The 25,933-nt window shown below is 36.7% G+C and overlaps 1 protein-coding gene across 1 annotated transcript in view; it reads left to right on the top strand.

The window, feature by feature from the left end:
• KIAA1958 (KIAA1958 ortholog) overlaps nt 1-25,933 on the top strand; it is a 61,308-nt gene that overhangs the window by 26,846 nt on the left and 8,529 nt on the right. The window contains exon 3 of the mRNA XM_023753269.1: nt 7,967-8,050. Within this exon, the coding sequence (XP_023609037.1) occupies nt 7,967-8,050 (84 nt within the window). The remainder of the gene's footprint in view (nt 1-7,966; nt 8,051-25,933) is intronic.

The raw sequence follows: 25,933 nt of genomic DNA, 5'->3' as shown, positions 1-25,933 counted from the left end.
ACCTCCTGGTTCATGGGCCATTGCTCAACCACTGAGCCACACCGGCCTAGCTGGAACATATTTCTAAGCAGTGGGATGTTTAAAGAGTTGAACTAGATGCTTTTTGTGCCCAATGCTGAGCTAAGTGATTTGCTTTCCTAATGCCATCTTATGCCATACTCATACAATGCTTATGAGTACAATTACTACTTCATGTACCCATTTTACAGTTGAAGAAACTGAGGCATAAGTTAAAAAACTCATACAGATTCACATAGCTGGCTAAGCAGCAGAGCTGGGATTTGAACTGCATTCTTCCTGGCAAAGCTAGAGCCATTAACACATTGTGTATCGCATAGAAATCTCTTAAGACATACGCCAGGGATCGCACGTTTTTGGGCAAACTGCACGTTATTTAAATCATCATAATGCACTTTAGGTGTTGTTTTTCAATAATTATAACATTTTTATTTACTTAAACAATTAAAGTTCCTAGTACTTTTTTAACGTATGGTACTGCGTAAAACATTTTCCTCTATGAAGAGGGACCAAACAAAATTTACATAAGTATCTAGATTCGCTCCTTTTTCTATGGGCATGAAAAACGAGAACACTCGTGAGTGGTCCTTAACAGATGGCGCGCGAAACACGAGAAAACTCCTGAGCGGTACGAAATGTGTTAAACATTTGCTATACTACCTATGTCAAATGCCCTGAAAGGGACCAAGTAAGATTAGATTTGAAAAACTGTTTTTGGCAATTAGGGAAACAGTGTTGAATTTAGTAATTTCAGAAAAGTTGCAAAAACAAATGTACGAATCCAGTGGGTCTCCGAGGGAAGTAATTGTTTAAGTATTCGTTATTTTGTCAAATAATAATACCACTTAGTCCAGTATGATTTTTTATAGTATTTGTCACTGAAGCAGAAATCACTTAAGCACTTATTATTTATTTATTTATGTATGAAACAACGGTCCTGCCAGGGTAAACATTCTTTTCAGATCAGAAAATCTGCTGTTCCCTCGGGATGGCAAGTGCTGTAACAGACGGCTAGGGCTGAGGCTTCTTTGAAGGAGTCATTTTCCAGGCATTCTAGGGGGAGGGGGGGATACGACACTATTGGACCACACCTACATTAGAATCATCTGAGAACTTGTTAAAAATGCAAACTCCTGCCCTGGCAGGTGTGGTTCGGTTGGTAGGAGCATTGTCCTGTCCCATACACGAAAAACGGTGATGGGTTCGATTCCTTGTCAGGGCACATACCTAGGTTTCGGATTCCATCCCCCATCTGGGCATGTGCGGGAGGCAGCTGATTGATGTATCGGTCTGTCTCTCTCCTCTCTGAAATCAGTTTTTTTCTTTTCTTTTTAATCCTCACCCGAGGATATTTTTCCATTGATTTTTAGAAAGAGGGAAAGACAGAGAGTAATATTGATGTGAGAGAAATACATTAATTGGTTGCCTCCTGCATGAGCCCAGATCAGGGCCCGGGCCAGAGAGGAGCCTGTAACCGAGGTATGTGCCCTTGACCGGAATCGAACCTGGGACCCTTCGGTCCTCAGGCCGACACTCTATCCACTGAGCCAAACCAGCTAGGGCAGCTATGCTGAAATCAGTTGTGTGTTTTTTTAAAATGCAGACTCTGAAATCAACTAAAAAAAAAAAAAGCAGATTCCTTTCTGCACCCTCTAGGGCCTAGAGGCTAGGCCATAAATTAATTCCTTGTGAGGATCTGCATGGTCCAGTGTCTAGTCTCCTTTACCCGTGCAGTATCTTCCTCCACCTTCTAACACAGCTCCTTGACTTGATTCAGTTCATAGATAGAGATGACTGAATATGCATGAGGAGGAGAAGGGTTTATTTTTAATTGATTTTTTTTTTTAAAGAGAGCGAGCTTGGGAAACATCAATTGGCTGCCTCCTGCACGCGTCCCCTACACGGGGATCAAACCCACAACCCAGGCATGTGCCCTGACTAGGAATCGAACTGGCCAACCTTTTGGTGCCTAGGATGAAGCCCAACCAACTGAGCCACACCAGCCAGGGCAGAGGTGGTGGTGGTGGTTGTTCCCCTATTCTTTATTTGTTTAGTATTACTGGTAATTTTTGTGCTGTATTTGATTGCTAAATTTCTATTAAGGAGAAAATTTTCCAGATGCTGTAGAGTCACATAACATACAACCAGGAGAAATGAGCAGATGACTAATGTTTATTTAAGTGATTTCTGCTTCAGTGAAAAGCACTATCAAGAATCATACTGCACTAACTGGTACTATTGTTCTGAATTTTCATGCTCCTGAATGTTTATGTAGGAAATGTGTTTTATGCCCACTGTTGGAAAAGATTAATCGAGCATAAAAATAATTTGCTGGTCAGATAGCTATAATAGCATGCAAGTCTGGCTTCAATTAGCAACCTTAACAATCCTAGAAAGTTAGCCTGTGTTTTAAAGTTTAGGAGAAAACAAGAATGTGCAAGGAGTTGTGTGTTTAAAGGAGAAAGAAGACACTGATTTTTAAATGTATTTTATGGTAGTTATAAGGTTTATATATAAATTTGTTTTTCACTTTTAAAGTAAATCTAGCTCATTATTTTTTTAATAAATTGTAGGGGTTAGGAACTATTGCTGTTCTAAAAAATGAAATAAGAATGTTGGCAAATACGATTTTTGTAACCCCAGACAAATAAAATTGAAGTTGGCCTATTTCCTGAGATGACCAACCAGGGTTGTTGTGTTTTTTTTTAATACCAAGATTATTTTCTTTGAACCTAAAAAGAGTCATAAGAAAACATCTTTCAAATGAATATATGTATGGAAGAAGTTAAGTACCTAATAGGTGACACCATAATGTCAGTATAATCTCTTTTTATTTATTTATTGTTTGAATAGTTTAAAAAATATTTTTATTGATTTCAGAGAGAGGAAGGGAGACGGATAGAGAGACACATCAATGATGATGCGAATCATTGATCGGCTGCCTCCTGCAGGCCCCCTACTGAGGATGGAGCCCACTACCCAGCATGTGCCCCAACCAAGAATCAAACCCTGACCTCCTCGTTCATGGGTCAGTGCTCAACCACTGAGCCACACCAGCCAGGCAGTATAATCTCTTTTTAAAGTGGAGGTCAGGATTGGGGGGAGGGAGCTACACCTTGATTTTATGGATATATTAATTCTAATATGGACTTTTATTAAAGTATTATTTTTCTTTCCTCATCCTAAGAGTAAGATAAAGATATTTTCTTGGAGCAATTTGTGTGATGGCTGATAAGTCTTTATTTCCTGGAGAATTAGCCCAGCGAAAAGCTTCCAGGGGCCTCATAAGCCATTCTGTACCGTTACTACAGATGTCCACGTCACCTGCCCTGACCAAGGCAACTCTCTGAAGAGCCTTAACAAAGTGACTGAGATTATGCTTGTGAGTCCCAAAGTTTAATTTTATGCCACTGATTTTTGTTTAATCCTTTCTAAACGGTCTAAAGTGAATTGTGTAATTACACACACAGAGTTATCCCAGTAACTTTCCTGTCAGCTTCTGTGTTAATTCAGTCGACACATTTTTAATGAATGCTACATTCTCGAGTGCTTTTCCAGGCCCTGGGAATAAAGCTGTGTAGTCCTGGCTCCTATGGAGCTCACAGCCCACTCAGGAGAGACATATGCTAAGCAGGTAATCAAGTAAACATGTAAAGTATGTCAGATGGCAGTAGGTATGTGGAAGAAAATAACAGAATAAGGGGAATAAAGAAAGTCAAAGGTAGAGAATTGGGGTATTGATTTTTCCCCCCAAAATCAGCTTTTTCATGGCATTTAGAGGTTCTTTGCACTTAAAATATTCAGTCTCCTCTCTTTGGTGTTATGTTAATAATGACTATGTACAATTCTCCATGTGGTCATCCTACTGGTCTAGCTTTATTCCCCACTCCAGCCCTTCTCCCATCCCCAAACCAGGATAGGGATTTTACAGTCCTCATGAGCATAAGCCAGATTCCTTCCCATTTCTTTCCCTTTGCTCATGCAGTTTCTTCCTGGAATGCCCTACCTTCCTATTCTAATTAACCAAATGGTACCCATCCTTTAATACATTGCTCAAGCTCTATTTGACTTCTCTTTTTTCTTTCTGAATTCCTATAGGATCTAGAACAGGGGTGGGCAAACTTTTTGACTCGAGGGCCACAATGGGTTCTTTTACAGTCCTCATGAGCGTAAGCCAGATTCCTTCCCATTTCTTTCCCTTTGCTCATGCAGTTTCTTCCTGGAATGCCCTACCTTCCTATTCTAATTAACCAAATGGTACCCATCCTTTAATACATTGCTCAAGCTCTATTTGACTTCTCTTTTTTCTTTCTGAATTCCTATAGGATCTAGAGCCACAAACTCTATTCCTAATTATACAGCCGTGTATGTTCTTTTTAAAATTAGTTTTATGTGTAATAGTCATCTCGTCTAGCTATGATGGAATCTACAGAACCATCAGGGACTTACCTGTGACTATACCCCACAGGTCTTCTTGAAATGCTAGGGGGCACCGCGGGTACCCACACATGTGGATTAAATATTCATTCCAGCTTCAGCTTCATAAATGTAAATCTACTCACCAGATTTCTTTTTACCTTTTCTTTTACTTTCCAAATTTAAAATATATTTTTATTTAGTAAGCTGGTGGATTTATCATTTAGTGATTTATAAGGAGAATTTGAATATCATTTGTTTTCTCTATCGAGTGAGAGGACAAAATACTCTTAAATGAAAATAATAAATAAGTTAAACATCGAGAAATGTTTTTTATTGCTTCAGATGTATTACTTTCATAAAATCATAAAAGGAGTGTGATAGCTGAGTTTATTTTCTGTTGAGTGCTATAGCAATAGAAGCAAATGGATCTTAATTTAAATCTAACAGAAATCTAAAAAAAAAAAAAATCTAACCTAAATCTCAAATTAAGTGAGAAGACAAGATACTGCTCTAATTATGTTTTCCCATCCCATCTCCTAACAAGGGAGGTAATAATTGGATTAATGGGTCATGAAGACTATGTAAATAAGTACAGGAAGTTGGTCTGTAAAAACCTTACCCAGGGTCTCCATAAGAGTTCCTGAGCCAGTGTTGGGGCTCCTCCTGGGGCCCCCCTTTAAGTCACAGACCCTTGGGTTTTTTCAGACCCATTTCTCTGTGCATGGTTCTGTCGTAGAGCATTCCAATAAAAATTGTCTTAAACCGAAATGGCGTAGAGTGAATAAACACTTACCATTGACTTATATGTCCTTATTTCGTCCACCATGATTGAAGATCTTAATTTATGCCGTTTCATGCTCATCATTTCAACCCTACAAGCTCTCTTGGCCTTTCTTATACCTTAGGACACATCCTGCTAAAGGATGCACAAAATCAATTGAGATACATAGCGTAGATGCTCACAGACACAGTTCAGTGCTGTGGCAGCTGGATGCTGAGATGCTGAGTATAGTTCCCAGGGAAGAAACTTGGTGGGACTAGCTGTTCAGAGTTTGTGCTGCTTCTGTAACAGCTCATTGCAAAACCAACACTGAATGCTACTTTTGCAACGTAAAAATCCTCTTCAGATTTCTTTTCTTAGCAAAAAACAGGTGCTCCTAATGTAGGTCTTTCGCGAAAGTGAAGTGGCATCATGCAGACTTTCAAAAGGGGGATACCTATACTAGATTTTATGGATGGCTTCTCCTTTTGAAAAGCCAAGAGTAAGATTTAATAAATATTAAGGTTCTTGTGGATGGTACAGCAAGAAATAAGTGATCACTCCTTCAAAGAACCAAGGTCACTCATCCCTTCTACTTAGAGGATACCAACTAATGATGCTTAAGTTCAACAGACTTAAATTCTTTTATTCGGCCCTAACCGGTTTGGCTCAGTGGATAGAGCATTGGCCTGCAGACTGAAGGGTCCCAGGTTCGATTCCGGTCAAGGGCATGTACCTTGGTTGCGGGCACATCCCCAGTAGGGGGTGTGCAGGAGGCAGCTGATCGATGTTTCTCTCTCATCTATGTTTCTAACTCTCTATCCCTCTCCCTTCCTCTCTGTAAAAAAATCAATAAAATATATTTTTTAAAAAAAATATTTTATTCGCATACCCTTGAAAAGAACTTTGAGAAACTGAATACCATTCACTCATTCTTAAATGGACACCCTAAGGTTTTCAATGCTAGTTTTAATTCGAGTATTTTTGTAAAAAGGAGGTAGAAAATATTGAATATTATATAAAATGAAGATGAGATTGACCGCAAATAGGATCAGTATTTCATATGATTAAAATAATCAACCTCGCCGAAACCGGGTTGGCTCAGTGGATAGAGCGTCTGCCTGCGGACTAAAAGGTCCCAGGTTCGATTCCGGTCAAGGGCATGTACCTGGGTTGCGGGCACATCCCCAGTAGGAGATGTGCAGGAGGCAGCTGATCGATGTTTCTCTCTCATCGATGTTTCTAACTCTCTATCTCTCTCCCTTCCTCTCTGTAAAAAATCAATAAAATATATTTAAAAAAAAAAAAAAAAAAAAAAAAAAAAAATAATCAACCTCACTGGCTTATAAATAGCCTGTTTCAAAAGTCCTGAATTCAGAACACAATTTAGGCCCAATTACCCTGCTTCTTTTTTTAAAAAAATATATTTTATTGACTTTTTACAGAGAGGAAGGGAGAGGATAGAGAGTTAGAAACATCGATCAGCTGCCTCCTGCACACCTCCTACTGGGGATGTGCCCGCAACCAAGGTACATGCCCTTGACCGGAATCGAACCTGGGACCTTTCAGTCCGCAGGCTGACGCTCTATCCACTGAGCCAAACCGGTTAGGGCTACCCTGCTTCTCATGGTATATTTCACCTATATTTGGATATGGATAAGACAGAGGACAAGAAACATTACGAATTTAATCACCAATTTATAAATTGTGTTTGGTCTCGCAAAGTCTTGTACACCCCAGAGTATGTACCATGGTAGATTTGAGATAGCAACATGTGCAAACTCAGCCTTCATTTCAGACAGATACGTTTTAGAAAAGGTTCCATGGGAAAGTTGAGGAACTGGATCTTTTATTCCCCAAAGTTGTCTGTGAATGTTTATTTCTTAGAAAGTCTTTATTTGAAGTTTGAAGACTGCTGTGATAGATATTTGAACAAGTAGCCAAAATAAACAGATGTGCTGCCCCCCTTGGCTTTACATGTAAACAGTAAAGGAAGCCAGCATGATAAAGGTTACATGTAACCTGTGGCTTCCATCTTTTTGATGGAAAGAGACACGTTTTTATACACATCTTTACTGTTGATATAGAAACAACTTCAAATAGTTTTAGCATAACTGAAAGTTTAGTCCAATGAAGCATAAAATATACTTTGTATATTTGAATTTTGGAAATGTGATCTCAAAAATGTGCCAATAAAAAGTCTAATTTGCTAGTTTAGTGAATTTTAATTTATTTCATTTTATAAAGTAATGAGGATTTTGGCAATTATACCTTAGGACTGTCATTTTAAAATAACATGATCATTTATAAATGTGTACAGTAACACTAAAAGGAGTGTTTTATGAATAAAATTTTATTTATTAGAAATTTTATTTTTACTGTTGTATGTGGTTATTACAAAAACTTCCTTTCGCTGATCAACCTTACAAATTCAAGTTCTCTTAAATGTCTCACATGTTTCCTAAAACAAAGGCAGCCTCTGATCTCACTCTTTCCACAAACCTTCACGCACTAAACTATGTGCTAATGATACAAGATGCTCATTTTGATTGCGAAGAGCCATACTTTTGTCTGGTACATCACTTGTGAATATAACAGTTGGCTATTACAATGCAACAGGTATATAAGTACCATTTATCAGTGACCTCTGTAAAATTGATTCCTTCTTTCCCTTTTCATTATAAAAGGAAACTTTATTTCAGAGTAGAAAGTGCATTGTCTGAACTCATCAACACCCTCTTTATCCCTCCCCTCCCCAATTTGTTGCAGACCAGGATGAAAGAGCAGCTGAGCTCAGCAGAGAGCAGAATGAGAAAACCATCCGGAGCACGCAGACCGCGCTCCGCAATTTCCGCGAGTTCCTCATCTCCAAGTACCCTTCGGAAACAAGAGAGATCTATGTCATCCCTTGCAAGGAGCTGGATGCCTACCTTGCCTCTTTCTTTGTAGATGCCAGGCAGAAGGATGGGTCCGAATATGAACCCAACAGCTTGGCCAACTACCAGTGTGGACTCGAACGGTACCTAAAAGAGCACAGGTATGGCTACAGTATCACCAGGGATAAGGAATTCAAGCGTTCCCAGGAGGCCCTGAAGCAGAAGCAGATTGAACTCCGCTGCAAAGGAAAGGGAAATAAGCCACACAAGTCCATGAAGCTCACCTTTGCTGATGAGCTCATTCTGCGGAAAAGGGGACTGCTAAGCCGCTATAACCCCGAAGGCCTGCTCAACCTCGTCTGGCTCAACAACACAAAGGCTTTTGGGCATTGCACAGGCTTCCATGGATCTACCTTGAAGTGGGGTGATATCCGGCTCCGGGTCACAGAAACGGGGCTGGAATACTTAGAGTGGATGGGTCAAGACACCGGCGACCTGAATGCCAAGACCAAGAGAGGGGGGACGGACTCCCGTGTGTATGCCACCCAGCACGCCCCACAGACGTGCCCCATCCAGGACTACAAGGAGTATGCCCAGCGGCGGCCTCCAGCCATGCGCTATGAGGATGCCCCTTTCTATTTGTCCATCAAGCCAGTCGTGAACCTGGCGGCTCTGCATTGGTACAACTGCCAGGCCCTCGGCAAGAACAAGCTGGCCAAGATGGTGAAGACCATGTGTGAGAAGGGCAACATCCCCGGCAGGAAAACCAACTTCAGTGTGTATCAGAGTTGCAGCACCCTGTCCGAGGCCCAGAGCAACCAGCTGGTGCTGATCTGTAACAATCTGAGCCAGCAGGCTGCCCAGTCAGTGGCCGGGCACTCCAACAGCAGCAATTTCATCGTCTCTGCCTCCTATGACTCTTCCTCAGACACTGCTTGACCAGGTGGCTTGAGCTAGACCCCGGTGTGGTTACTGTGTTCGGAGAAACTGTGACTATACACTGCTTCTCATTCCTTTTCCTCTGCCCTCAGTGTTAACTTTATAAAAATATATAATATATTTTTCTTTTTACAAATAAGCAAGGGAGATAGTTTAGTATTACGAACATAGTATTTATAGGCTTCAAACAAATGTACCTGTGGGTGATTACATGTAATTACTGTTACAGAATTTTGTAAAACCATAGTGGCTCTCAGGCAACACAAAGTAGAGAAGGAATTACGTTTTTCAAAAAACTGTCAAAAAGGAAACAGAGTCATCCTTAGACGCTTGTGTCCTCAACTCCTGCTTTTCCTCCTCACCTCACGGCTCATTGTTAGTCTCCTTAATAAATGACTTTATTTATTTAATTTTTAATATTCTCTATTAATCAGGAGGAGATAACACTAACTTTACTGCTTACACAAAATTGCATTCAGTCAGATCCAGAATATGAAAGTGTTGATAATAAACTCGACATTAAATTATTTATATATACATATATATATATTTTTTTTTTTTTGCTTAATTAGAATTTTAGTTTCTGTGCCTCGTTTTTTGCAATGTATGAAAACTTAGAAGCTTAGCTAACATTTTTTTCCTTTGGGGGGTAAGGGGAGTAGAAGGAGAGAATAAAGGTGCCATTCTTTTTGGAACATATATAACTTTAAAATAATATGCAAAGTCCCATATTGCAGCAAAAAAGACTGTTACATGGCTCATTTTTACTATTACGCTTAAACCTGGATAGAATTCTTTTGTTCCCTAGGAAATCAGTGTAAATGAAATTTGATGATCAGATTTAGAAGCAATTTAAAACTACCGAAGCTTTGAAAATGTTCCCAAGCATTATATTTTATATCAAGCATAAAGAGAAGGTAGAGAGTAGGAAAGTCTTACTAAAGATCTAGAAGCACTAGTTAAGACAACAACAAAAAAGACTCATTCTCTTCAAAGCTCAAATCCCTCTTGAATTATTTATTTATAAGCATTAACTTCACTATCTTTTCCCTAGGGGATTACTGGACTCTGTAGCTGAGATCAAAGGAATATCGACACTCATTTTAGGTAGCAGATTTAGCTGAATTCAAAGCATTCTTGAAAATGTGCAAAATTTCTTCTACAGTAAATACAAATGTATTTATCTGCAATATCCTGCAATTATAATAATAATAATTTTGGTTAAACAGCTCTTTGTGGTAGTTTTTCCAAGATCTTTATTTTCAAGTCTTGAAGCCTGTGGTGAATAATTAGTTTAGGTACTTCAAAAATAAAATCAATTCAGACAATAAAGTTGAACTAGGTTTCTATCCTATATAATTAATAACAAAAAAAATCCAAATCTTAATTGCTTTGTTGGATCTGGGAATGTTTGTTCTTTGAGGCACCCTCCTAAATTCAGTTAGCTGGGAAGATAGGTGGTATTTTATGCATTAATTTATTATATGACCAGGACAAATTTTGTTTTGATTTGCTTTGCTGATCTTTCCCATGGCTGGGCAGCTCTTTCCAGCACTAAGTCACAAGCACATAAAGACCCACCCATTCCTCTAAACTGTGACCTTCCCATGGGCTCAGGAGTGGGAAGTCTGTCATGGACTTTGTGTGGTAGAAATCAACTTCTTTTCCTCCGTAGAGAGGCATCCAAAAACAAGAAGGAAGGGCAGATGATACCTTGCTTTGTTTTTTGTGTTAATAATGCAGATAGGCACCAATTTTAATCCAATATGTGTGCCAGCACTGTGCTGCGTGACTTGTGTGCATCAGTTACACAAGAAATAGTTACTCATTGTATGAAAATTAGGAAATACAGATATGCATTTTATATGTATCTGTATGTCTGCTAGCCAAAAATAATCACTGTTAACATTTTTGGTAAATATTTCCTCAGACCTTTCAACATATACAGATTTGTATGTTTATTATCTTAATCCTTGCAACAACTTTGGAAGGTAGATGAGTTAGCTTCATTTTATGTTGCGATCAAGACAAATCATTTAGATTATAGCTAAGGAAATGGTACTGTCATCTGACGCCAGAGTTTTTCTGTTTACCTTTCTTTGTTCCAACTCATAGTTTCCAGTGATTTGAGTCAGATGTGGGGACAGTGTCTTCCCAGCCTCCAGGGGTGCTGAATGACCTTTCCCGGTGGCATGCTCCGTCCCCTAGTCCCTCCTCTTCTGTTCATTTTGAACCGTGGGTCTCTTTCTCCCAGTTCCCTTTATAAAAACAGTTAATTTATAACTGGTCCACAAATACAACAGGACGGCCTACTGTAAAATAACTTTTTAAAAAATATGGATATTTTTACATAGGGTGCTTCTCATATTTAAGGAAATGTTTTCTGTAAAGAACAGTTAAAATGTGATTGCACATCTTATTTTTGCATTGACATATTTTTTTAAAAATTCTTGATCTGTTTTAGACAGCAAAGTAAGTTTGTCATGAGAAGAAGGGGTGGTCAGTATGCACTGAGAAAACAGAACTAGGAAATTTCAAATTTCTGTTTGTGTTGATTGAGGTATTAATATTAAAACCTCTCTCCTGTTTAATCCTATTGTGTTTGCATTTAGAAGAACACAGTTAAATGGAGAATGTCAGTTTTTTAAAATTTATTTTTGCTTTGATAACTGAAACCAAATAGGAATATTGTGGCAGATTGAGAAGACTGTTTTCAGAAGAACGGCTTAGTAGACATAGAGCCGAATTAGTATCTTGGTTATAGGGCTGGTCTGAATACGAGTCATATATCCACATCATAATTTGAGTTAAATTGTGAAAAATCATCTGCAACTACCTCTACATTTTATGCTTTTGTATAAATAATACTGAGGACATAACACTGCCAGGTGCCGTTTTTATTGTTACTGTTACTTAAAAAAAAAATTATATCCATACTGTGACATTTCAACCAAAATCATGTATGTGCTTTAGCAAAAGTGCAACTGTCCGGCAGGTATTCACTACAATAGAGCATGCTGCCTTTTCAGGTGATCCCATGGCTCATATAAAAACACTAAAACTCTGTTTGCAACGTTTACATTTTAAGGTCAGTGTAATGTCATGTAAGAAATTTTCCAGTCCTCCTCACATGATTCTAACAAATATGCCAAGCCCATCTGTCAGTTGGGATGACATAGCTGCATAATTCAATTTTCTATATTCATGTGAGTGACGGGCAATTAAAAACAATAGATGGTAGCAGTTTTGTTGTTGTTGTTTTTTTAATTATAAATCTCAGCGAGGGAGGAACATTGATTTGAGAAAGAAACATTGATCTGTACCCTTCTGTACATGCCCCGATAGGGGATTGAACCTGCAACCTGGGTATGTTCCCCGACCGGGAATCGAACCCAAGACCTTCTGATGCACGGGATGGTGCTCCAACCAACTGAGCCACGTCGGTCAGGGCTGTAGCAATTTTTTTAGAAGCCATAACATTTGAAGAGGTTAACAGTATTCAGGATGTTTAGCCAACAGAGCTTATCCTTAAGATTCTTGGTTAGTATGGCCAGTCTGAATGTGATTCATAAATACACTTCAGCTATTTAAACTATTTGTTATGTTGTTTTTTTCCAATTTAAACTTTCCCTATGTTAATTCACCTTTCTCTATGTTAAATCACTTCCTGATCTACAAAGGAATAATATGAAAATTTTCTAGCATAGATTGGTTCTCTGGTGTTTCAGTTGTTAGCATTAACTTGTCTATGTCCTGAAGCTTAGATATCAGATGCCATTAAATCAAATCAAATGACCTCACTGAGATGAAAATTTACAGTCCTATCAACAAAAATTTGAGCACCTAATATCTAGACACAGAGAGGGTACAAAGATGTATAAGTAGTCCCTGCTCTCAAAGAATTCATAAAAGATACTGTAATAAAAGTGTCATTTCATTTTTGAGAGCCAACAAAAATTTAAAAATACAAACTCTATGCCAGTACTGTTTTGCATAGCTTCCCAAACTTTGTACTCATGTTATTTAGTCATTGAATATGGTGATTTGCTATAAAAGACATAATATTGCTTTGAGTATTTTTTGGAGAATCTTCCATAGAGCCTGTTTTAAAATCAATAATAAGGCCAAGCCGTTTACATAGGTGCACATCCATGTGTTCACATAGGTGCACACATGTGTAGGAAAGTATTGTAGATTGTTGTCAATGACTACCATTGATTGAGTTCTTAAAATGTAAGTTGGTCCGCTTAATTTTCACAGTGGTCCTGTGAGGCTAGGTATCATGTCTCCTAATGAGGAAATCAGAGAAGTCAAGCTGTTTGCCCATGTTACAGTGAATACTTAAGACCATCAGGATCTGAAACAAAATCCTTTTCTGCTGTAGCTGCTTGTTCGCACAGTGATTTGCTGTGCTTCTGTAGACCCTCTGAAGCGATAAATTATAAATGAAATTTCTGAATGATAAAGTCATCAATATTCATTCAACTCCGAACGGTTGAGAACAGTGCCATCACGTGGCATGTTTGTAGCACATGGTTTAGGCCCCATCACTGGAGTTTGTGTGAGGTTGGACATTCAACAGAGTTTGTTTGCCCTGGCCATAAGGAGAGAGCAAAAATTGGTGCCACTCTCTATAGAACACTTAACTTTGTCATGGAGATGGGTGTGTACGTGCACAAGTAACTACATCTTTAAAAGTGACTATTTGTTTTTATCTCAAATAAACCAGAAATCCAACTTCAAGAGAGTTCCTTATAATTCAGACGAGGAGTGGGGAGGTTCTAGACATAAAGAGCACCTCTCTTAAGCCCAAAAGTGATATTGCCATCCTCCAGATATTGAACATTGGTTGCCAGTCTGCCAGGGAGTTTGGTCTCGCCTATAAATTTGGTGACAGAAAATTAAAAATGCTCAGTAAAATGTTTTGTTGTTCTTATTTTTTGATTTTGTTTTTTAATCAATCATGATTGTTTATAAAACAAAGCTTTGGGGGGGAAATACTATCTTGTTTCTCAGAATTAGAGATTGTGAAACCACTCATATTTTTTTCTAGGTTGACTATCTCCACAGTTTAATATACTAGAGAAATATATATTAATTGATTTTAATCAGTCTTTTCTAGTTTGACTATCTCTACAGTTTAATATATTAGAGACAATATATGTTAATTGATTTTAATCAGCCTTTTTCTGACTGGTTTTCTTTATTTTTCTAGCCAAAATAAAAGCTATACTACTCACCATCTATAAATAAAAACTCCCTATCATGTAATAAAGGAAATAATTTTCCAGGCCTAGGGGAAATATCATGGGGAGTGCATGATAATTTATTGCAGTAAAATATTTTTAAAGTGTTCAATCATGAAAAAAAATTGTTATGAATACTAAAGAATTAACCAGTTCTTAATTATTTTTTTTTTATTTTTTTTAAATATATTTTATTGATTTTCCACAGAGAGGAAGGGAGAGAGATAGAGAGTTAGAAACATCGATGAGAGAGAAACATCGATCAGCTGCCTCCTGCACATCTCCCACTGGGGATGTGCCCGCAACCCAGGCACATGCCCCTGACCGGAATCGAACCCGGGACCTTTCAGTCCGCAGGCCAACGCTCTATCCAATGAGCCAAACCGGTTTCGGCAAGTTCTTAATTATTTTAATGCATTTTTAAATATGCAAGATATATCTGTGCACATTCACCATATGGTGTGATACAGATAATTACTTATTAAGAAACACACCACTTGCAAGGACATCTTCAATTGTGGTTTTTTTTTCTTAATTCATGGTATTCAAACATTGCTTCTCCCCACTTGGATCTGACTGAGATGATATGAATGTGTAGCTTTTGTAAAGTGATGAAACTTAGTATGATTTTAAGAGGTCTTTACCATAGAATATAACTGGGATGAAGAAATACACTGCTTATGTCATCCTGTTGGTGTATTTCTAACGATATAAAAACAGAAAAGGGGATGATATTGGTAAACTGCCAACAACACTTTTCTAAACAGAGGAAAGAAAGATAATAAAAATTTCTTATGGTCCATCCTACTTGTAAATTGACCAATTGGGTCTGCCAAAGCTGAGGAAAAGACCTGATTATTTTTTAAAAGGTTGCATTTTAATACATTTAAATTGAGTTTTTATGTAAACCATGACCTAGTTGAATTACACTCAAGAGTATTGATTAGTCAGAGTAGTAAGTTGATCAGAAAATTAGTTAGGCCAGAGTATTAGAAACATCTAAATTAATCCAGCCCTCCTCTTTTACAGAAGAAGGAGACAGCCCTAGAGACGTTAGCAGAATGCCAGGTGCACATTTTCGCTGAGTTAAGAAAGGACATCCTTGTTTTCAAAACTGTACAAATTTGTATTAGAAGTACCTTCAAACTGCCAGTTTTCAAATAGGCTTTTTTTTTTTGCATGTGTATTTTCGCTTTTCATTGTGTAGTATTATATCTTGATTTTAGCCACTTCTTTTGAAATTTGATGGGATAATCTCTAAATGTAATCACTTGCCTTGGTATTTTTAACGAACATCTCTTAGCCTACCCCATTTATAATTAGCTTTCATTTATGGAGGGGAAACAAATGATAATTTTTAGTAACAAGACTTCTATAATGATTATAATCTATAACAATTATAAACTAAAAAGTAACTTTTTAAAAAACTTGGTATTCATTTGAATATCCAACTATATAGCATCGATATTACTGATTTGGAAGGCAGTCTACTATATCCTTTCTTAGTCTATGAAAAGTTTGAAAAATCATCCTGAAAGTTTGGGACATATCTTCAATCAAAATGATCAAATTTCTATCAACATAATTAGAATGTTTCTAATCAACATAATTAGAATTTATTTAGAGGTAGGAAGAGGGGGAATGGGAATTGTGAAGAAACTTTACAGCAGGAAGATGTAGAAAATACAAAGTATTTGTAAATTCTCATATTAACCTGCTTACTCTTCAAAAAGGAAATTCAAGCATAAATTTAAAAAAACATTTTACAAATTTTTATTTTACTAATATTTACTAAATCATAGTTGAAGAAAAAAGATGAAATTCTGGGATGTTAAAAAAAAGTACAATGAAATTTTTGTCTTTTGAATGCAATGTTGAATTTTGCTAGACTTCTAATGTTCTTTGTATTACACTGGAATTAGAGAGCATTTTTTACCATTATACATTCATTTCAAAGAGCTTTGAAAATGTTTGGCATAATTTATTTATTTGTGGTTAGTAGAATTAAGAAGACATCAGCAATATAGAATCTGAACAGTAATTGTGCATACTGTATTTAAGTGATTTTTATGCCTGTTTACTTTCTGTAATTCTTATATTTTATAAATCAAATACCTTAGTATACTTCCACTAGAATTAATTTATAATGATTATTTATACTGGATGAAGTAGTAGGTAGGTCCATTTTAGTATTAATCCACTCAGAGTAACTTTATCAAACTGAACTTTTATAACTATAATCCATTATATTACAACTTTTTAAATAGCGTTTATAACAAAATAATTTTTGTTTTATAAAATATTTGTTACAAAAAAAAAATCTTGCCAAAAAACCGTTACAATTTCTATGCATTGTGTAATATCCAGTGCCGTCTTTGTTGAGATTTTGCATGTTGTAGTAGGATGCTCTTTCACATGTGTGTTTGTGGTGTTTATGTGGAATTGTTAACCATTGCTGCTATCACTTATTGTAGTTAATCTGAAAAACTGTGCTAACAGGCTGTGCCAGTCGACATTGTGTGTGTGACTTGTGAAAGTACGTACTTAGCTGTTTAATATTTTGAGCCAGCACTTAGTGGCCTCTACAGAAGGAAATATTGTAGTTGTCAAGTGGTGCCAACTTCAAAATGTTTTGTGTGTGTAATTCCAGGTCAGCTTTTCTTCCACAGTGTTCCCGACTCTTTGAAAGGGAAATGTTTGCAAAAAGAGAAAGCAAGAATTCTGAACTTTTTCAGTACTCCCCCACCCCCAACTTAAATCTTTCCTTTTTCTTTCTGATACTTGAGCCCCTTACAGAGAACTCCAATAGATTGACAATATTCTATTGACAATCATTAGGATGACAATTTCTCTTGATCTGGATTTTTTTGGTTGAACAATGTAATAACTGAGGACTCTAAGGTGTGTACATTATTTTTGTTGGGTATCATAGCTTATTGTTTGAATTGCATTTAATGAGAATATTTGTTTTTCAATTTTATTTGTAAGTGACCATGGAAACCTCAGAGTTCCCAAATATTAACTTTTATAATCAGCATTTGCATGGACTTTTTGACATATTTCTTACCTCACATTCATGCCCACTTGTCGTTGGTTGGTTCCTAATAGTTCCATTTTCTATCAGCAATTCCATACAAACTGACAGTAAAAAGAAAAATATTGCAAATGGTTTATTTCTACTATACTACTTACTGAAAGTCAAGGAAATATCATTGTACTTTTTCATACATTTATACTCTTAAAATGGAAGGGAAACTGTCATAAAATGTTAGTGAGGAAAGAAGGCTAGTTCCTTAAGACCCTTTTCACACCAGCTTGCCAAAATTCCTGTCAGTGCAGCGTGTCATTCTGTCTGCTCAATGGCTTATTATTACAAGATTCCTTTACTAAAGGGGTAATCCCCTGAATGTACAGAGGCTTTTTGTATGATTGTCAGATACATGGTGACAGCCAATGCTGTATTTGGAAACATTGCCGCTGAAATTGCTGATTTAAATTCTGAGAATTTAACAACGAACTATTTGCTTAAAGGAAAAGAAAGGTAGATTTTAATAGTGAGCCTTTTCTCCAGAACATGCTTTAAACATTTGCCCTTCAAGGGAGGTAGTAAAAGCAATAAAAGGAAATTCAATCCTGCATATTCTAAATTCTAAATTCTGCCCTAAAGAAGTTCCTTGATTTCTGCATTGGGGATTTTCAGGCAAGACCTTTGTTCTTAGATTTCCTTTTATGTTTTGGACACCAAAGATTATGGCATGATATATCCTGACGATTAACGATAGATAGCAGTGGGCACATTTATTTGAATCCTGCTCTTGGATTTATTTACTCCCTTTGGGTCTTCTGTACATTTTGTATGTCAGTCCTGAGGCCCTTATGCCTAGGGCAAATTTTAAATCAAATAATACATACATATTTATTAAGTTTCTAATTTATGGGGCTATGTTTCCACATGATTAAACTTTTTTAACTGCTAACGTTGGACATAGGTTTGCCCCATGGTGAGCAATAGCTTGTCCCTCTTTCATTTATCATCAAAAATGTAACTCTAACCCTGTAGGCTGACACCTGGTGAGAGAATGACTGGAAGCATTTTGGATTCAACAGAATCACTGTATATGACTCATTTATCTGTTGAAATGAAGAACTTTGGTGGTTTAGTAGGATGAATGCTGTATTCAACTTAAATGAGGTCTTCCATCTTTCTTACAAATTACAAGAATGATTTTAAGATTCCTTTTACTCTACCCCTTAGAAGTTAATTGGAATAAAGGTAGACATCAATTTAGTATAATTTAATACCAGGCATCTTTTTAGAAATACAACCACACAATTAATACTTGGAAATTTTTATGAACAATAGATCTATTCTTAGAAGATGCATTTACTTTCTGCCCTATTTGATAGATTATCATTTTTTATATATTTTCTGGCCACTTGGCTTTTAACAGATATTACATGAAAAGAAAGCACATGTGTGCCTACTCACTCTAATATTTAAAAATTATCTTCTTAAGCTGCTACAGTTATAATTTGTGAAAGAAAGAGGAGAAAGGTTAATTGAAATGGAGAGAAATTTCTGTTAATATGTTAAAATGTGTGACTGTGATACTTGTGGTTAATATTCTGCCAGTTGGCATTTGTAATATGATAGAACTTTTTTGTTAATAAGTGTATACTCTTGGTTTCATTTTTATTTTGCTGCTCACTGATCTTTTACACTAAGATGTTTTCATCTTTATCAGCTCACTGTTTTTGCTTCATATTTGTCTGTGTACTTGCGTGCTAAATAAAATTCTAGTTTTATGTCCCAGTGGCTTATTCCATTGTGTATATAATGTTTGCCTCTAATGTAATAGTGTAATATTCTGTTGTTTTCAGTATTTGTCGGTACAGCCTAAACTTATGGAAATAAGAAAAACAATCCAATAAAATCAGCTAATGTCTTTATAACGAGAGCATGTTTTTAATCATAGTATTTTGTATTTGGGTATGACTAGTCTTTATTCATTTAATGTTTTTTTGGGGTTTTTTTTGCAATGCTGGCTGACTTTTGTAGCTATAACCGTTTAAAAACAACTTAAACCATATTATGAAAAACAAAATTGTCCTGGTCACTATACATTAGCCTCAGATAGTCCATGCACACTAAGCCAAGCATTCCATGTCAAGTGTTTCTAACCACTGAGGAGGGAGAATTGTGGAAGGAGAAGCATTTCCATATGTGAGTGCTTGGAAACAGCCCATGGGGTAGGGAAGACACTTCAGGAAGGCATTTGCAACTGAATTAACCATATGCTTCCCAGAACCCCAGTCCCCCACATCCTGTTTTGGAGCAAAAGGTTCTACTCAAACTCACTCTCTCTTTCTATCTGTGGATCTTTGTCAGCCAACTGTGCAGAGTTACACCAAGCTAAGTAGATGTCAGCTTCCAGACTTCCTCACCTTTAGGAAAAATCTTTGGTCAGATAGAATTCTGTATATGCTGGTTGTTGCATTTACCGCATTTGACAATGTTCTTTGAACAGAATAGGAATGGTTTTCAAAATTATCATAACTGTTAACTTCAGACTTCTTGTGTCACTAAAATTATTTAATTGAGAAAAGAATATTAAAAGGCCAGAAAATATAATGTTCTCACAGAAATGCAAGTGTAGTTCTTTCATATATATGAATAATCCACCAAAGTTTTTACTCAGAAAGCTGAATATTACAAATAGAAATGACTGTTCTTTTGTGTGATAGTATTTTTAATGATATTAAAATTACTTTATAGATCACCAACTTACACTATACACAAAAACAAACTCAAAATGGCTAAAGGACTTAAATGTAAGACAAGAAACCATAAAAATCCTACAAGACTCCATAGGCAGCAAAATAGTAGACAGGTCATAGCAATATCTTTATTGACACAGCTCCTAGGGCAATGGAGACTAAGGAGAAAATAAACAAATGGGACTACATCAAAATAAGCTGCTGCACAGCAAAAGAAACCATCAACAAAACAACAAGAAAGCCCACTGCATGGGAGAACATATTGGCCAATGATATTTCAGATAAAGGTTTAATCTCCAAAATTTACAGAGAACTCATACAACTTAACAAAAGGAAGATAAATGATCCAATCAGAAAATGGGCAGAGGACCTAAATAGACACTTTTTGAAAGGACACACAGAAGGCCGAGACATACAGAACCCTTCTGCACTGCTAGTGGGAATGCAGACTGGTGCAGCCACTGTGGAAGACAGTATGGAGTTTCCTCAAGTTAAAAATGGAACTCCCATTTGACCCAGTAATCCCACTTCTAGGACTATATCCCAAGAAACCAGAAACACCAATCAGAAAGGATATATGTACCCCTATGTTCATAGCAGCACAATTTACAACAGATAAGATTTGGAAACAACCTAAGTGCCCATCAGCAGATGAATGGATTAGAAAACTGCGGTACATCTACACAATGGAATACTACGCCGCTATAAAAAAGAAGGAACTTTTGCCATTTGCAACAGCATGGATCGACCTGGAGAGCATTATGCTAAGCGAAATAAGCCAGTCGGGGAAAGATAAATATCACATGATCTCACTCATATGTGGGATATAATGATCAACATAATTTGATGAACAAGAATAGATCCAGAGACAAATGGCAGGGAGGGAGGTTGGAGAGCAACCAAAGGACTTATATGCATGCATAACCAATGGGCACAGACACTGGGGCAGTGGAGGCTTACCCGGGGTGGGAATGGCTGGGTGGGAGGGAGGGAGTCAATTGGCGGAAAAGGAGGCATATGTAAAACTTTAGACAATAAAAAGATACTTATAAATAGTTGTAACTTAATTTTTAATGTTTTCCTAGTACTTTAAGAAACAAGTAATACATTTAAAATGTGACAAATTTTATTTCCCTGATAGGGGAAGAATATTAGAATTCAAGTTCAGTAATATTTAACCTACAAGTCAGGAAATGTTTTCTATTTTGAAGTATTATTTATTTTAAATTTATTTATTCAGAATAATCTTTTCTAAGATTTCAAGTTACTAAAATTGCTAATATGTGGAGCATACTTAATGTTGGTTAAAATATATAACCTGAAAATGTTGGTTATATCATTGAATTTGGTGGCAAATATTTTAAGACCAAACTATTGTGGGGTTTTTAAAGTATATTTAATTAAAATTTATAATGTTTTTAAAATGTTAAGGCAATAAGTAAATATTGTGAATAATTCAGCAAATAATAAATATAATAAAATAGGAAATTAAAGTCACAGGAATCTTATTACCCATAAATAACAACTTTTAACACTCTGGTGTTTTATTTCAGAATTTTTAAAGCATGAATGCCCCTTGACCTTTGAACAATGAAGAGGTTAGGAGTGCTGACCCTCCATGCAGTTGAAAATCCGTGTATAGCTTTTGATTCCCCTCAAAATTTAACTACTACTGGCCTACTGTTAATCTACTGGTAACATAAACAGTCAATTAACATATATTTTGTATGTAACATGTATTATATACTGTGTTCTTACAAGAAAGTAAGCTACAGAAAAGAAACTGTTACTTAGGAAATCATAAAGAAGAGAAAGTGCATTTACCCCACTATATGTATTTATTGAAAATAATCCATTTATTTGTGGATCCACCCAGTTCAAACCCATGTTGTTCAAGGGTCAGTTATACTTTCAAAAATGGTGGTTGCCGTGGCCAGTGTGGCTCAATTGACTATAGCGTCATCCCACGTACCAAAGGGTTGCTGGTTCTATTCACTGAGAGGGCACATATCCAGGTTGAGGGTTCTATCCCCAGTTGGGGTGCGTACGGGAGGCAACTAATCAATGTTTCTCCCACATCGATGTTTCTCTCTCCCTCTCCCTGCCCCTCTCTAGAATCAATGAAAAACATATCCTCGGGTGAGGATTAAAATTGTAGTCAATGCCCTGACCGGTTTGGCTCAGTGGATAGAGCGTCGGCCTGCGGACTGAAGGGTCCCAGGTTCGATTCCAGTCATGGGCATGTGCCTTGGTTGCGGGCACATCCCCAGTGGTAGGTGTGCAGGAGGCGGCTGATTGATGTTTCTCTCTCATCGATGTTTCTAGCTCTCTATCCCTCTCCCTTCCTCTCTGTAAAAAATCAATAAAAAATATTTTTAAAAAATTGTAGTCAAACTATATTTACTGTTTTGTACCATTGTAAAAGATCTTTAGCCTTTGAAAATGTGATTATTATATAGCTACATGGTTTTCCATTGCATAGTAGTACCAAAATCTTTTTTATAATGCTTTTTTTGAATTGAATTTGCTTCCAGTTTTCACTTTTACAAATATGCCTAAAGAACACCAGGGAGCATACCTTTTTATACATATTTCTGATTATGCCTTTAGGATAAATTTCTAAAAGAGGAATTCCTCTTTTATTAAAAAGAACATTTTATTTATTTCATTAAAAAGATCATTTTATTTTTCCTATGTGTATATTTCCAAAGTCCTAGTGATTTTTATAACTTGCAAAAAGTAATATATATATATTCATATTGTAAAACCTAGAAGTCCCACAGAGAGATATTAACCAATGTGATGTGTATCCTTCCAAATTTTTTTCTATACTACTGCAAGTTCCCCCATAGCCTAGTCAACATTAAGAAATGGGCCCTTTGTAGTTTTCCCAGTCTGATAAATGCATCTTATTTTGATTATAATATCTGATTATTACTAATGCTTTTTGTTATTTGTATTTCTTCTGTGAATAGTTGCTTCTCATATCCTGGGCCCATTTTCTTGAGTTGTCTTTTTTCAATTGATTTGTAGGTGCTTTTCATATATACTTTGTCACTTTATGTGTTATAAGTATTATCTCTGAGTCTGGTTATTATCTTTTGAGATGTATTCAAGGCAGAACTTTTGGATTTTTATGTCATCTGATATATTAATCTGTTTTTTATATCTCTAGCCTGTGTCATACTGAGTAAGGCTTTTCTTATACCCAAAATCATGAAAATTGTCTTCCTTATGGAAATAGCTTTTTGAAAAAATTAACTATTTGGAAATGTGTTACTTGTGGTATGAAATAGGAATCTAAATTTGCTTTTGTTTTTTCTAACTTAATAGCTTATTATCTCAAAGTACCTACTGAAGAGTCCACCCTTTCCCCAGCAATTTCAACTGGAGCCTTTATTATATACTCAATTTGCCTATTTACACATCTTTTCTGGACTCTCTTATGTAGCATTGATTTATTTTTTTTACCATAATTTACACTTTAAATTATTGCAGTGTTATAGTACATATTTATATCTTTCAGGGCAAAGCCTCTTGGTTATTATTTTCATTTTCTTTTTCTTTTTTATTATTTAAAGTATTACATGTCTCTTTTTCCCCCAATTGACCCCCCCCCCGCCACTCCCACCTCCCAGAACAAGCCCCCACCACCCCAGTGTCCGTGTCCATTGGTTATGCCAATATGCATGCATACAAGTCCTTTGGTTGATCTCTTACCTCCTCCCCCACCCCCACCCCCACCTTTCTCTGAGGTTGGACACTGATCAGTGTTTCTTAGTCTCTGGATCTATTTTCGTTCATCAAATTGTGTTGATCATTATATCCCACATATGAATGAGATCATGTGATATTTATCTTTCTCCGACTGGCTTATTTCGCTTAGCATAATGCTCTCCAGGTCCATCCATGCTGTTGCAAATTGCAAAAGTTCCAATGAAAGACCGAGAAACAGGACATAACTAAACACAATATACGATGCTGAATGGGATCCTTTCCCAATACAGAATATTATGGGCCAATTGGCAAAGCTTCATAGGAACAGAGGTTTCCATTTTCAGTGTGCAGTCTGTCCTGTGATTAAAATGAAATTATTTAAGATCACATCATCACGTAACATAATAATCCAATGTATTATCCTATCTTGCAGTGTCTCTTCTATACTTACGCTGTAATGAAGTGATGGGGACTGGGCTGTGTTGCAAAGAATGCTATTTTTTGTTGTTTTAAAAAAATCTACATAGTGTTTGTCCAAATAAATCAGACTTCGTTTTCCTTGCTGAAGGTGAATCTGAGTAAATTGGGGGCGGGGGGGGGGGACAGCATATACTTTTATAGATGGCTAATATTTAAATTGCATTCTTCACTGAGAACTTTATCCCTGGAGTATCTGATTCCAGAGCATGGAGTCAGCGGAACCCAGGTCCAAACCCCGACTCTCACCTGCTAACTCCATGACTTGGGACAGCACAGGGCCTGGCCCAGAGAGTGTATCTCAGTAAATATTGTATGAGTGATGTATGAAGCTATTAAGTGTATGAGGTTTCGTTTCCTTATTTGTAACATAGGTACAGAATTAGGGTTGCTTAGAGCTTACAGATAATTTACATAACTCTTGGCATCTAGTAAACATTGAGTTAGTGCTAGATATAACAATAATACATTTTATACTAGAATCCTTTCATTAATATCAAGTGAGTCCCAGAAAATACAAGTTATCTCGGTTTATGTGGATGATGAGAGAAATATACCTACATGACTCGGTTGCTACTGATAGCTTTTCTAGCATTGGAATAAAGCAAGTGTGAGACATACTGAAGGAGAGAATAAGGAAGTTCAGTAGTGTGGGGAAGGATTACGTAGAAGTAAGCTTGAATTGGAAATGAAAAAAAGACCACTTTCGATTGGTACAAAGACCATGGGAGATGTCGCAGGCTAAGTGTGGGGAAGGTGTGGTGTGAGTGTCCTGGGTATAGGCAGATGCCTCAGTGGGAGCCGTGAAAGTTGAGGCAAGTTAGGCAAAGTAAGCCAATTTGCAGATCACCTTGCTAACTGAATTAACTTCATTTTGCTATTTCTGAGCCTTTAGTTCCTTGTTTGAATGTAGAAATATTCTAGAGAAAGAGAACCATTAGATATAAAGTACTAGTTGGCATTGTTTTTACTTTGAGGTGGCCTACCTTGTTTGTTTGTTTGTTTGTTTTTAGCCAAAGTTCACGATTTGAACAGTTTAATCCTGGTTTTAGTAGATCACAGAGTATGAGGAAGGGCCCACTAATGGTTATGGACTTATCTCTTTGGCAACCAATACTTAGGTGGATACATGGAAGAAAACCAGTTTTCATCTGAAGTAATCTGGCAATTGCAATTTAAGATCTGCTCCCTTTTTCTGAAACCATGTGAGCTTTTCCAGAGTATCCCTGTACCTTCCCCTAATATTTCTCTCCCTTGCCCTTGAATTCTGATTCTAAGCTAGCTGATAAGTTGTGGAGTCAGGGTTCAGATATCTCTCTCTTTATTAATTTGTGAGAAGAATTAAAGAAATATGCTGACACCATTTAATTCAAGGCTGCCCAGGATGGCACATAAGACATTTGAGACTATATATCACAGGGAAATAACAGCTCTTCATATGCTGAGGGTAAGGAGAGAGGGACTTGTCTTCTTTTTGCTGTTGTTGTTAATAGAAGTGCTGTTGTTTTTCCAGTGAAATTTTTAGATAGAACATTCTTTGTTTCTCTGCACTCATTCTCCCCCCCCCCTTTTTTTATTGGAATGCCTGCATTCGTGCATCAATTAGTGTGTATAGCAAAATTGTTGGGATTAAATGCAAGGTTACTGCATTGATTTCATGCTAGAAATATTGTTCTCTATTATACTTATCCTAATATATGTAT

This window comes from Myotis lucifugus, unplaced genomic scaffold (assembly GCF_000147115.1).
Source record: "Myotis lucifugus unplaced genomic scaffold, Myoluc2.0 scaffold_43, whole genome shotgun sequence".
Classification (NCBI taxonomy): domain Eukaryota; kingdom Metazoa; phylum Chordata; class Mammalia; order Chiroptera; family Vespertilionidae; genus Myotis; species Myotis lucifugus.
Note: the sequence above shows the minus strand (reverse complement) of the source record. Positions and strands in the feature narration are given on the sequence as shown.